Source organism: Podarcis pityusensis, assembly GCF_964106645.2.
Source record: "Podarcis pityusensis genome assembly, chromosome: 1".
In the NCBI taxonomy this organism is placed as follows: Eukaryota; Metazoa; Chordata; class Lepidosauria; order Squamata; family Lacertidae; genus Podarcis; species Podarcis pityusensis.
The window spans coordinates 3,944,339-3,957,730 of NC_138028.1; the positions used below are offsets into that span (position 1 = coordinate 3,944,339).

Here is a 13,392-nt window from a genome sequence, read left to right on the forward strand (position 1 = left end):
TCAGCTGACAGTGGACTTTGTTACTGCCGTGATTTTAAATGAAGCAGATCGCCGGGGTGCTAGCTGCATGGGCAAGGGGGAGTCTTCACAGACGTCATCCCATAGTGCAGTGGAACCACCAGATGGCGCCAAAGCTTTGAAGGCAGTGAAATGCTACTCGTGTGGACGTCTAGGCCATATGAAGAGGGAATGCAGATATCCCAGGGCCAAGACAGAACAGCGCAGCGATAGCTCATCGCGCGGAAAAGGCCGAGGCAAAGGCAAAGGTCCGGTGTCTAGGACAACGAAGCACAAGGCTATGGTTTCACGCTTCACTCCAAAGGTTGCAGAGGTCCAGAAGACATCTAGATCTTTCTTCGTTGTTGATTCAGCGGCGACCCACCACATGTGCAACGATAAGAGACTGTTTGTGTCTTTTACACCGCAGGAAGGTGCGATTCACCAGGCGGATGACCACACTATTCCCAGTAAAGGCTACGGAACTGTTGTTCTTCACAGTTTGGACTTATCGATACAGAATGTGCTTTACGTGCCAGACGCCAAACATAATCTGCTCAGCGTTGGACAGCTGAATGAGCGGAACATTGACGTTTCCTTCAAGAACAAGAAGTGCATCATCACAAAGAAAAATGATTATGTATTGCATGCTGAATATGTTGATCGTTTGTTTGTTTTGTATTATGATGATGTTGAAAAGGATGACACTTGTTGCATTGCAGGTTCTAACAAAAGTTTGCATGCAGAATGTATTCATGATTTTCACCGAAAATTTGGTCATTTGCATTTTGAGGCAGTATCTAAAATGCCTGCCTTGGTTGAAGGTATGACTATTAAACCCTGCAGGTACCACATGAAGTGCAAAGCATGCGCAGCAAACAAGGTGAAAATGGCTGCGAAAGGTAAGGTGTCTAGTAGGCAAGCTACGGAACCATACCAGGTTGTTCATGCTGATTTAGTTGGACCACTAGCGCCCTCTTTGGGTGGAAATAGGTACTTCATGGTTCTCATTGATGCATTTTCTAGATATATTTTTGTGTACAATCTCAAGCAGAAATCAGAGGCTTTTCCTAGGTTCAAGGAATTCTGTGCTTGGTTGGAAAATGTGCATGGTAAGAAGATAAAGACTCTTTTCAGTGATCGCGGGGGAGAATTCACTTCTCAGCAGTTTGAAGCTTTTCTGACTGAGAAAGGAATTCAACACGATTTGTCTAGTCCTCGCTCGCCATGGCAGAATGGACTTGCGGAAAGGGCAAATCAGACATTGCTTCAAGGGTTAAAAACCTTGCTGCATGATGCCAATCTTCCAGAGAGTTATTGGGCCGAATCTCTCTCGTGTTTTGTTTACAGTTACAATCGCAGGTTATCTTCAGCGATTGGTTGTACCCCCTATGAGAAGATGTTTGGCAAGAAGCCATACATCAAACACATGAAGATTTTTGGTTCTGACATGTGGATTCACTCACCACAAAATTCCAAGTTAGACAAGCGTGGATTGCATGGTATCTTTCTAGGTTATCAGAAAGGGTCTTACAGAATAATGATGACTGACTCTAAGACAATTAAGCTCACGAGAAGTGTTGAGTACAATGCAAAGTGGGGGGAGAATGTGGGAATTTTCCAATGTTATCCTGATGACGGTGATGAGACTGAGGATAGTCAAAAGCAACCACAACAACCCACACCCACTGATGAAGGTTCTGAGTCTGAATCTGAAACTGAATCGGGTGATTCAGGGGATTTCAAGAGTGCGAAAGCCTCTATGCGACCCTCTGAAAGCTCTGATCAAGAATTGGAGGAACCATTGTTCACAGTAGGTCGTTTTTCTCCTAAGAAGGAAGAGGAGAGTGTTGAAGACTTAAGGCTAATTCGTAGGTCACAGAGAGCCACAAAAGGCAGACCTCCAAAGAGATTTGCTGATGAGTTTGCTACGATAGCAGTAACAGCTGTTAAAAGCTCCAAGAAGGTATTTGAACCTTCAAGTTTCCAAGAAATCCAGGGTTTGGATTCAAAGGAAGCTGAGCCATGGTTAAATGCCATGAAGGCTGAGCTTGATTCCTTAGAAAGGAACAAAACATGGGAGCTAGTTCCAGTAGTTCCAGGAATGAAACTGCTTGGAAGCAAATGGGTCTTCAAAGCGAAGACAGATCAAAATGGCAAGATAGTCAGACACAAAGCCAGATTGGTAGCCAGAGGTTTTGCACAGGTACCAGGTGAAGACTATCACGAGACCTACTCACCCACAGTGAGGTATGAAAGCATTAGGCTTATGCTCAAGCTAGCTGCAGAGGAAAATCTGCACATTAGTCACCATGATATTAATACAGCTTTTCTGTACGGATCTCTAGATGAATCACTTTATATGCTTCCACCTGATGGCGTACAGGTAAAACAGGGATTTGTTTGTGCTCTGAAGAAATCCCTTTATGGTCTCAAACAAAGTGCACGGTGTTGGCACACAAAACTCACTGAAGTATTGTTTTCTCTAGGTTTTCAGCAAGGAAAAGCTGATCCATGTGTATTTGTCAAAGAGGAGGGGCAAAAGAAACTGTACTGTTTGTTTTATGTTGATGATTTATTATTCTTTTGGAAAGATGTCGCAATGTACAATAACGCCCTAGCTCAACTGAAAGAGCACTTTGACATGAAAGATCTTGGTGAGGTAAACAACTACCTATCTCTGGAAATAGAGAGAGATCAAGATGGTAACATTCTAGTACACCAATCACGGAAAATTGCTGATGTGTTAAGCAAACTAAATCTGATGGATGCTAACCCTGTAGACACACCGATGACAACAGGTTATCAGGTAGATGACACTGAAGAAGCATTTTCTGACACTACACTGTACAGAAGTGTGCTAGGCAAGCTAAACTTCATTGCCAGATGTTCAAGACCAGACATTGCTGTTAGCTGTAATTTGCTAAGCAGACAAGTCAACAATCCTAGTGTCAAGGATTGGAAAGCTCTGAAATGCATAGCGCGGTATTTGAAAGGCACTATGCATTACAGACTGAGTTTTAACAATCAGAAGTCTGGTGGTCTTGAGATATTTGCAGATGCAAGTTTTGGAAGTGACACTACAGACAGGAAAAGTACGTCTGGAGTTTGCTACATGTACAATCAAGGTCTGTTTGATTGGTCATGCAAGAAGCAAACAACAGTTAGTTTAAGTACTTGTGAAGCCGAACTGAATGCACTATCGTATTCACTTAAGGATTGTGAATGGTTAATACAATTGTGCAAAGATATGAAAATTCCTGTCAAATGTCCAATCCAGGTTTACCAGGACAACAAAGCATGTTTGGCTTTGCTGAAGTCTGAAGGTTGTAAGCAAAGCACGAAGCACTTGCAATTAAAGTTGCAGCATGCTAGGGAATGTATTCAGAAGGGACTCGTAACGGTGTCCTATATGCCAGGTAATGAAATTCCTGCTGATGTATTGTCCAAGATTGTATCGAGGGATCAACACTGTACCTATGTGCAGAAGTTGGGTTTGTACTGATATTGTACGAACACGCTGCCCAGTGATGTTCACAGAAAGGGGGAGGATGTTGGTTTCTGCTTTCCTTCACTGTGCAGCGAAAGGGCTTGTCACGAGACAGGTGTTTACATTCCACAGTCTGTACTGTTGGAGTTTCTCACGGGAAAGGGAGGCTGGATGTGACGTACACTGGTTTCCTGTGTTTCACTTTGTGATTCTCTCCGAGCTGTCGAGGAGAGAGGATGCATTTTCTGCTCCGGCAGAGGCAAGATGTCTTTCTGTAATATACCAGCTTTGAACTGTAAATAAAGCAATATAGAGTATGCAGCACGTACTCCTCATCCTTCCGCTGGGCACGAGACTCTGCTTTAAATCAACATGGCTGGAGTCGGATATAGTCAGTTAGGACCAATGCCTAAGCCAATACTGCTCATCACCTGTAACCAATAAAGTTGTGGCCTTTTTTAGCCCATTAACCTTAATAATTGTGTCATGTGTCATTATTTCCACTTGGTGGGGGCGGGAACTCGCCACGCAATTCTATTTGAGTTTAATGGTCTTTTAACGAGGTTGGGTGGCCACCTGTCCGTTGAGATCCCTGCATCACACGGGGTTGGACTAGATGACCCCTGGAACCCCTTCCAATGCTAAAACCCGGAGCCAGCACTGTTCTCCCTCCTACCCACCCACCCACCCCACAACGTAAAAGTGCCTCTCCATAAAACGTACCCTGAACTGACCACCGTTCCCATCATCCAACTCCAGGATGTATCCGTCCACTTGCACCGCGGAAAGTGGGGGCTGCTTCCACGACAAGGTGGCGCTGTTGTTCTGGGTGCAGCACTCTTCCAGCTGGAGGATTGGGGGGGCCGGCACTGGGGAGGAAGCTAAACAGAAATTAGTGTAACCCCGACTTCTACCGCCAGACAAGGTGGAAATCGGGGCCTCTGAGTTCTGCAAGAGTTTGTTGGCTTATTACCCATCCTTCACCCTAATACAGTGGTACCTCTGGTAGTGTAGCAGGAACCCCCCCACCCCAATCATTCAGTTTGTACAAACTTCACACACTCACACTCACACACTACATATGCCACACTTCTGTTATAAATTCATAGAAAAATCAACCATACATTGGATTTGCACTGTTCCATTTTTATTTTACTCCATATGACAAGGCTTATCAAAGGGGGGTGGCTTGGTTCTGGTCAGCCATAATCCCTTCACCATCCCAGCACATCCACAGGAGCCCTGCCCAGTTGCTATGCCAACCCTGATGGTCCTAGACAGAAGACCATCAAGATCACAAAGAACTTGCATATGGGAGTGGATTCAGCATGGACTGAAACAAAGGACAATGATCAGATCTTCCCTCTGGGGGCAGGAAACTGCCAACTCCCCTTTGTCTCCTGGAAGTGACTCATGGGCCGGGGGAAAGGAGGAACCAGCCAGGTGACAGGACACTCAGGTTACCACCACAACTCCTCCCTCAACCCCTCCTTTCTGTAATGTATGCATGATGTCAACCCCTCCTTTCTGTAATGTATGCATGATATCAACCCCTCTCTGTAATGTATGCATGATGTTTCTGGGGGTGGGCTTGACCTAGAGGATGGGAATTTCAAAAGTTTTTATAAGGTCTTGCACACCATCTTTCTGGGTCTTTCCTCTCTCCTGCAAGTGAGGGGAACACCCTGCTGCAACAGTTCAATAAAGGCCAAGCCTACAGGCTGCTGTTTTGCTCCAAGTTATCCTGGTTGGTGTCTTTGTTTTTGTCCAAGGGAGCCCTCGGATTTTTCCGGTAACAGTAGCGAACGGGATCCGTTCCGGAGTTCCGTTCGCAACATGAGCAGAACGCAACCCGTGCCTGCGCGGGTCGCAATTCGCCGCTTCTACGCATGCGTGTGACGTCATTTTGAGCGTCTGCGCATGCGTGAACGGCGAAACCCGGAAGGAACCCTTTCCAGTACTTCCGGGTCGCCGTGGGAAGCAACCTGAAAAGATTTAACCTGAAGCAAACTTAACAAGAGGTATGACTGTATAATAATAATAATAATAATAATAATAATAATAATAATAATTTATACCCCGCCCCTCTGGCTGGGTTTCCCCAGCCACTCTGGGCAGCTCCCAACAGAATGTTAAAAGCACAATAAAACATCAAACATTAAAAATTTTCCTCAACAGGGCTGCCTTCAGGTGTCCTCTAAACGTCATATACAGTGGTACCTCGGGTTACAAACGCTTCAGGTTACAGACTCCGCTAACCCAGAAATAGTACCTCGGGTTAAGAACTTTGCTTCAGGATGAGAACAGAAATCGTGCTCTGGCAGCGCGGCGGCAGCAGGAGGCCCCATTAGCTAAAGTGGTGCTTCAGGTTAAGAACAGTTTCAGGTTAAGAACGGACCTCCGGAATGAATTAAGCTGAGGTACCACTGTACCTCACTGTACCACAGCCATGAGATTTGATTATTTTCTAAATGTACTTGCATCTTTGCTACTGTAATTCAAAGTGTTGGTGCTGACCTTTAAAGCCCTAAACGGCCTTGGTCCAGTAGACCTGAAGGAGCGTCTCCACCCCCATCGTCCATCCCGGACACAGAGGTCCAGCTCCGAGGGCCTTCTGGCGGTTCCCTCATTGCGAGAAGCCAAGTTACAGGGAACCAGGCAGAGGGCCTTCTCGGTAGTGGCACCCGCCCTGTGGAACACCCTCCCATCAAATGTCAAAGAAATAAACAACTATTTGATGTTTAGAAGATATCTGAAGGCCGCCCTGTTTAGGGAAGTTTTTAATGACTGATGTTTTAATGTATTTTCAATCTTTTGTTGGAAGCTGCCCAGAGTGGCTGGGGAAACCCAGCCAGATGGGTGGGGTATAAATTATCATCATTATCATTATCATTATGTTTATTATTATTATTATTAGTGTTAGTAGTAGTAGTATTGTAAGAGGCTGTCCATGGCTATAATAACCCTTCAAGTAATATAAGTAGCGTCCTTTCTGTACTTTGGCATTATATGTTCTATTTTAATTTTTGTACTGGAACTGTAGGGGATAGTCCTGGGGGCCAGCTAAAACTTGCCAATTTTTCTCCTATTCTAAATTACTGAGTGTATAGAAATCAGTAAGCCATCTCATCTTCTTGTTCATTAGCCCCACTTTTGAAAAAAAAAAAAGCTATAGAAATACTGTTATTACTGCAAACTGAGACCAAATTGCCAGTTCAGAACTTCCTTCTCATTAGCCGTGGGAACTGCAGTTCTCCACAAGCCTACAGTTCCTACCCAGGTGGCAGGCACCCTGAACGTCGCCCTACAACAAACCCTGTTTCAAGACAGGGGTCTGGATATCCCTTCCCCCTTGCGAGGCTTTGAAGTGCCACAATGGCGCAGATGGGCACCTCGCAGCTGGCAGGTCGCCCAGGAGCCAGCAAACATATTCTCTGTGGCCCTGCCTGTTGCTGTGTCTCTCTGCTCTGCCGCTCTGCCCCAGATGGGGCCTGTTGCGATGTGCCAATACAGCTGAGCTGGCAAGGAGGAGAGGAACGGAAGGCAGCTGGGCATGTCGCAGGCAAGGAGGGCTGCATTGTGCCCAGTCGTGTGAATGCAGGAAAAACAGATCTTGGAATGAACGGCATGCAGAGGAAGGAGGGAGGCAAACACTCCCATTTCTGCATCAGATTTATTTCCCCTGTTTCCTAAAATGGCAATTGCGCAGCCATTCCTGCAGGCATGTAAACATGGGAATTTTCCATCCTGAGAAACCTAGATTATCATTCTCTCTCACACACACATACACATAAATATACTGTATTTTTCGCTCTATAACACGCACCAGACCATAACACGCACGTAGTTTTTAGAGGAGGAAAACAAGAAAAAAAATATTCTAAACGAAACAGTGGATGTACAGTGGTGCCCCGCAAGACGAACGCCTCGCAAGACGAAAAACCCGCTAGACGAAAGGGTTTTCCGTTTTGGAGGCGCTTCGCAAAACGAATTTCCCTATGGGCTTGCTTCGCAAGACGACAGCCCATAGGGAAATCTCCGGGACAGCGGGGAAGCGCAGCGCGTCTTCCCCACTGTCCTCGGACCTCCTCCCCCGCCCGGCATCGGAACGAAGCTCCGATGCCGGGCGGGGGGGGGACGCCTCCTCCCCCCGCCCGGCATCGGAACGAAGCTCCGATGCCGGGCGGGGGGGGGGGAGGAACGCCTCCTCCCCCCCCCGCCCGGCATCGGAACGAAGCTCCGATGCCGGGCGGGGGGGGGAACGCCTCCTCCCCCCCCGCCCGGCATCGGAACGAAGCTCCGATGCCGGGCGGGGGGGGAACGCCTCCTCCCCCCCCCCGCCCGGCATCGGAACGAAGCTCCGATGCCGGGCGGGGGGGGAACGCCTCCTCCCCCCCCCGCCCGGCATCGGAACGAAGCTCCGATGCCGGGCGGGGGGGGGAACGCCTCCTCCCCCCCGCCCGGCATCGGAACGAAGCTCCGATGCCGGGCGGGGGGGGGGAAATGCCTCCTCCCGCCGCCCGGCATCGGAACGAAGCTCCGATGCCGGGCGGGGGGGGGGGGAAATGCCTCCTCCCGCCGCCCGGCATCGGAACGAAGCTCCGATGCCGGGCGGGGGGGGGGAAATGCCTCCTCCCGCCGCCCGGCATCGGAACGAAGCTCCGATGCCGGGCGGGGGGGGGGAAACGCCTCCTCCCGCCGCCCGGCATCGGAACGAAGCTCCGATGCCGGGCGGGGGGGGGAAATGTCTCCTCCCGCCGCCCGGCATCGGAACGAAGCTCCGATGCCGGGCGGGGGGGGGGACACCTTCTCCCGCCGCCCGGCATCGGATGGCTTTCCTGAAGACTTGGGGTGGGAGGAGGGTTTTCCTTCCCACCGCCAACATTCAGAATGCTGTTCTGAATGTTGGCGGTGGGGAGGAAAAACCCTCCTCCCACGCAAGCCCCGGGAACAGAGGGAAAGCGCTGCGCGCCTTCCCCTCTGTTCCCGTACCTGTCCTGAAGGCTTGCGGTGGGGAGAAAAGCCCTTCTCCGCCGCCAGCCTGGCAAGCGGTTTCCCTAGGAACGCATTAATTGATTTTCAATGCATTCCTATGGGAAACCGTGCTTCGCAAGACGAAAAACTCGCAAGAAGAAAAAACTTGCGGAACCAATTAATTTCGTCTTGCGAGGCACCACTGTATGATTTTTGTGGTTCATGCTGTGGCCACAGACATGTGATCTGACAGTGAGTTTGGAGTAGCCCAATGCAAAAATCCTGAGGATCCATGTGGATCCGTGCTTTGTAACCACATTTTAAGTGGGGAGGGAAGGAAAAGCACTCAAGGGACAAGGAGCACGCATGGGGTGTGTGGAGAAGGATGCTGCTAATCATGCTATTTAGCAAGCTGAGTGGGGAGGAGAGAGGGACAGAGAGCCTGCTTGCTTTAAAGGAGCCAACCGGACAGGAGCCGCTTACAGTCGTGTAAGCGGCTCCTCTCCTCTCCCGCTTTGCTCCTTTAAAGCAAGCAGGCTCTCTGTCCCTCTGTCCTCCCCACTCAGCGGCTCTTCTCCCGCTTTGCTGTTTCAAAGTGAGCCAAGGAGGAGGGAAGGAAGGGGAACCATGGATCCTCTGCTCACAACTGCAGCAGATCCCCCCTGCCACCCATAGGCATTCGCTCCATAACACGCACAGACATTTCCCCTTACTTTCCAGGAGGAAAAAAGTGAGTGTTATGGTGCAAAAAATTAAATAATTTTAATTGAATTTTCTGTTTCACCATTTAAAATACTCATTTTACATCCTTAAGATATCAGTGACTTCCTTTCTTCTCTTTCCATGGTTCATTTTACAGATCATAAATCCCTGCACATTTTACAAAAAGCTATACCATTCAATATTCTATTATTGCATCTATCAAAACTTGTTTACACTGTTGAATTTATCTTAACTGCAATGGCTCCCGGTGGAGTACAAGGTCAGGTTTAAGGTGCTGGTTTTGACCTTTAAAGCCCTATGCAGCCTGGGACCCTCGTACCTACGGGACCGCCTCTCCTGGTCTGCCCCGCGGAGGACCTTAAGGTCCACAAATGACAACATTTTGGAGGTCCCAGGTCACAAGGTGGTTAGATTGGTCTCAACTAGGGCCAGGGCCTTTTCAGTACTGGCCCTGACTTGGTGGATGGCTCTGTCACAAGAGACTAGGGCCCCAGCGGGACTTGACATCTTTCCGCAGGGCCTGCAAGACGGAGCTGTTCCACCAGGCCTTTGGTCTGGACTCAGTCTGACCCTTATGTCTTCCCTCCCCTTATGGTTTTGATCTATGGGGAAATGAGGCTGCATTTTAAATTGCATTTTAACCTGTATTTTAAATTGGTCCCCCCCCTTATGTTTTCACTGTAATTTTACCGGTGTTAGCTGCCCTGAGCCCGGCTCTGGCCGGGGAGGGCAGGATATAAATAAAAATTATTATTATTATTATTATTATTATTATTAATGCTGCCAGCATTTTCAGCTGCACACATTTATTTCCCATATATTCAATAAACGTTTACCAATCTTCTCTAAATGTATGTTCTTCTTGTTCTCTTATTCTATATGTTAAGTCTATGAGTTGTGCATATTTCTGTCAACTTAAGTTGCCATTCTTCTTTGGTTGGGACCTCGCTCGTTTTCCATTTTGGGACTAACAAAACATGGGCTGCAGTAGCAGCATCATACATAAATAACCTTTTGACTCTAGTTTTTTTAGGAAAGTACTTTTAAACATTTTTTTCAATTCATTATGGATCATTTCCCAATACTCTTTTCCCCTTTTACAAGTCTACTGGAATGTCATTTTCCTAGCCCAGAGGCTACATCCGCAACTAAGGACATAAGAATGGCGCAGTGAGTTGGTGCGTTCCATGTCTGTTGTGCTCCTGTTTTAGTAAGATGATGTTGTGAATCTCTAGGATTCTATCTAAGGAAAGCCTGTTAGATCAGGCCGACTGGAGACTGGGGTGCCGGGTAACATTCCTAAAGAAACAAGTTAACATTACTTGTCTTGGTCCATATGGAAATGTTATCTACCCAGACTCACTAGCAAAGCTCGGCTTTTAAAACTGGTTCCTAGGGAACAGTGTTTCAAAAATAAAAAAAGGACATTTAATTATTATGCAGTTGTTAGTCACCCTGAGAACTTTGTTCAAGCATGGGAGATAACATGCCTAAAATAAATTTCTAAAAAAGGTAAAGGGTCCCCTGACCATTAGGTCCAGTCGTGACCGACTCTGGGGTTGGGGCGCTCATCTCGCTTTATTGGCTGAGGGAGCCGGCGTACAGCTTCTGGGTCATGTGGCCAGCATGACTAAGCAGCTTCTGGCGAACCAGAGCAGCGCACGGAAACGCCGTTTACCTTCCCACCGGAGTGGTACCTATTTATCTACTTGCACTTTGACGTGCTTTCGAACTGCTAGGTTGGCAGGAGCAGGGACCGAGCAACGGGAGCTCACCCCGTCGCGGGGATTTGAACCGCCGACCTTCTGATCGGCAAGCCCTAGGCTCTGAGGTTTAACCCACAGCGCCACCTGCGTCCCAAAAAACCCCAAAACCATTTCTACCTTGCGGCTATTTTAAACCTGCTGTTTCTTTCCTCCCCCTCGTATTTTCATGCCTGGCACTCCTTCCAAACAGACAGAGACAGGATTGCTCTGACATTTACCTTTCATTTGCATAAAGTCCAGCTGGTGGATGGTCTGCAGCAAAGGCCCACTGTCCAGGTTCAGATCAAAGTCTGTTGTCATCCTTGGGGAGAGGGTTCCTTTCCCCCACTGGTCCTCTGTCAGGTGGACTCTCCTTATCAGCGCATCAGAGATCTGGTGGCAAAGGAGACGGGTGAATCAGAGTGTGCGAGGCTTGGATAAGTACAGGATTGGAGAAGTCTCCCGGGGTGAGGAAGGTCACAAGCCTTGATAGCCAAAATGCAAAATCCATCCTTAGACACAGGATACCCTTTGACTGCCATACACTTGTGGAATGTGAAACACAAGAGCAGTCAAGTACAGTGGTGCCTCGCAAGACGTAATTAATCCATTCCGCGAGTGTCTTCGTCTAGCGTTTTTTTCGTCTTGCGAAGCAACCCTATTAGCGGCTTAGCGGATTAGCGCTATTAGCGGTTTAGTGGCTATTAAAGGCTTAGCGGCTTAGCGGCTTAGCGGATTAGCTGCTAAAAGGCTATTAAAGGCTTAGCGGCTTAGAAAAAGGGGGGGGGGAGCGGGAAAAAAATCTCAAGACTCGCAAGACATTTTCGTCTTGCGAAGCAAGCCCATAGGGAAATTCATCCTGCAAAGCGCATTGAAAACGGAAAACCCTTTTGTCTAGCGGGTTTTCCGTCTTGCGAGGCATTCGTCTTGCGGGGCACCACTGTACAACATTTCTAGAGTGAACATGTTTACACAAGGGGAGGAATGTTTGTCCAGCCAGCAGGTCAACTTCCTGTTTCCTTCTGGGCTGGGACAGACTTCCTCTGCATGTGACTAGAGGTGGGCGTGGCCTCACCTGTGCAGGTAATAAGAAAAGCACAGGGCAGGGCAGCCACCTCTCTCTCTTTGACTACATGCATCGAAGAAGCAACATCTGCTTAGCCAAAGATGCTCTCTTGGCCTCCAGCCAAGAGAGGACAAAGGGACTGTCTCCTGATGAGATAGTTTCCAGGTGTATGTTACTTTTCTAAGCTAAGTCTGCCTTCTGGAATCCAATTGTGAACAGAATGACATGTGAGTAAACTCTTTTATACTTTTATAGAAGACTGTGTCGTGTCTTATATTTTATGAGGGAATAAGGGGAAAATACCAGAACAGTAATTATAGACGCTTTCGCAAACCTGAGCTAACGCATCCGCTGTGAGTTTAAAAAGGGGAATGTTACTCTGCTAAATTGTGAACTTGTTAACACAAGTTGGAAAGGCTATAACCAAACAATATATCCTCTCCTGCATCCCTGAACATTCCCACAACACTGAGGATTCAAAAGCTGTGGGTGTCTTTCTCTAGCAGTGGTTCCCAAAGTGGGGGCAGTGGGATTAACTGGGGGCTGTTAAGTGGCAGGAGGGCAGCAGGAGGGTGCTGGAGCTGGCATCACTGGGTCAAGTCCATCCATTTTATTAAATCGATTAAACTAAATAGTTTTAATTAGATTTTGAGTAAATGTGCAATTAATTGTTACGGTTTTGAATTGCACTGTGTTATCACCTTTCTTAGTGGGTCGTGCAAACCTCTCTTCTGAATAATGCTTTCTATAGGGGGAATGAGTTTATGGAACCAAGGGGGCAGTGACCCCCAAAGGTTTGGAAACCACTGGCCTACAGTATCTGCAGCTTGGTGAATTATCAGTGTGTGGGGGGAACCAGTGGGGGGCAGGTGCAAGGCCAACATGTGGGATGTGATAAATAAGTAGGAGTCAAATACAACATTCCTTGCTTTCCTAGAGTGGACATGCAAGGGGATGTTTGGTCCAGCCAGTTGAAACTTCGTGTTTCCTCCTGGGCTGGAGCATCCTTCCTTTGCATGTGACGAGAGGTGGGTGTGGCCTTACCTGTGCAGGTAACAAAAGCACAAGGCACAAAGCTCTCTCTCTTTCTCTTTTTTGACTTCCTTCGTCATTGGACCTTTTTAGCTAGAAATGCTCTGTTGGCTTTCAGCCAACAGAGGACACTGGGATTATCCCCATATGGGATAGATCCACACATATATACTTTGAAACTAAGTCTGCCTTCAGGGATCCAACTGTGAACTGATGATGTGAGTAAACATAATAATAATAATAATAATAATAATAATAATAATAATAATAAATTATTATTATTTATATCCCGCCCATCTGGCTGGGTTTCCCCTGCCACTCTGGGCAGCTTCCAACAAAAGATTAAAATACAATAGTCTGTTAAA

The 13,392-nt window shown here is 47.6% G+C and overlaps 1 protein-coding gene across 6 annotated transcripts in view; it reads right to left on the reverse strand.

Moving 5' to 3' along the window:
* The window catches only part of TRIM9 (tripartite motif containing 9), an 85,303-nt gene that overhangs the window by 23,408 nt on the left and 48,503 nt on the right, over positions 1–13,392 (reverse strand). For 4 of the 6 annotated variants that reach the window (XM_081021749.1, XM_081021748.1, XM_081021747.1 and 1 more), the window contains exons 5-6: positions 11,169–11,322; positions 4,211–4,368 (exon numbers count right to left, since the gene is read on the reverse strand). In XM_081021749.1, coding sequence (XP_080877875.1) covers positions 4,211–4,368; positions 11,169–11,322 — 312 coding nt within the window. The remainder of the gene's footprint in view (positions 1–4,210; positions 4,369–11,168; positions 11,323–13,392) is intronic. The other 2 variants (XM_081021750.1, XM_081021746.1) reach the window with 1 other exon arrangement.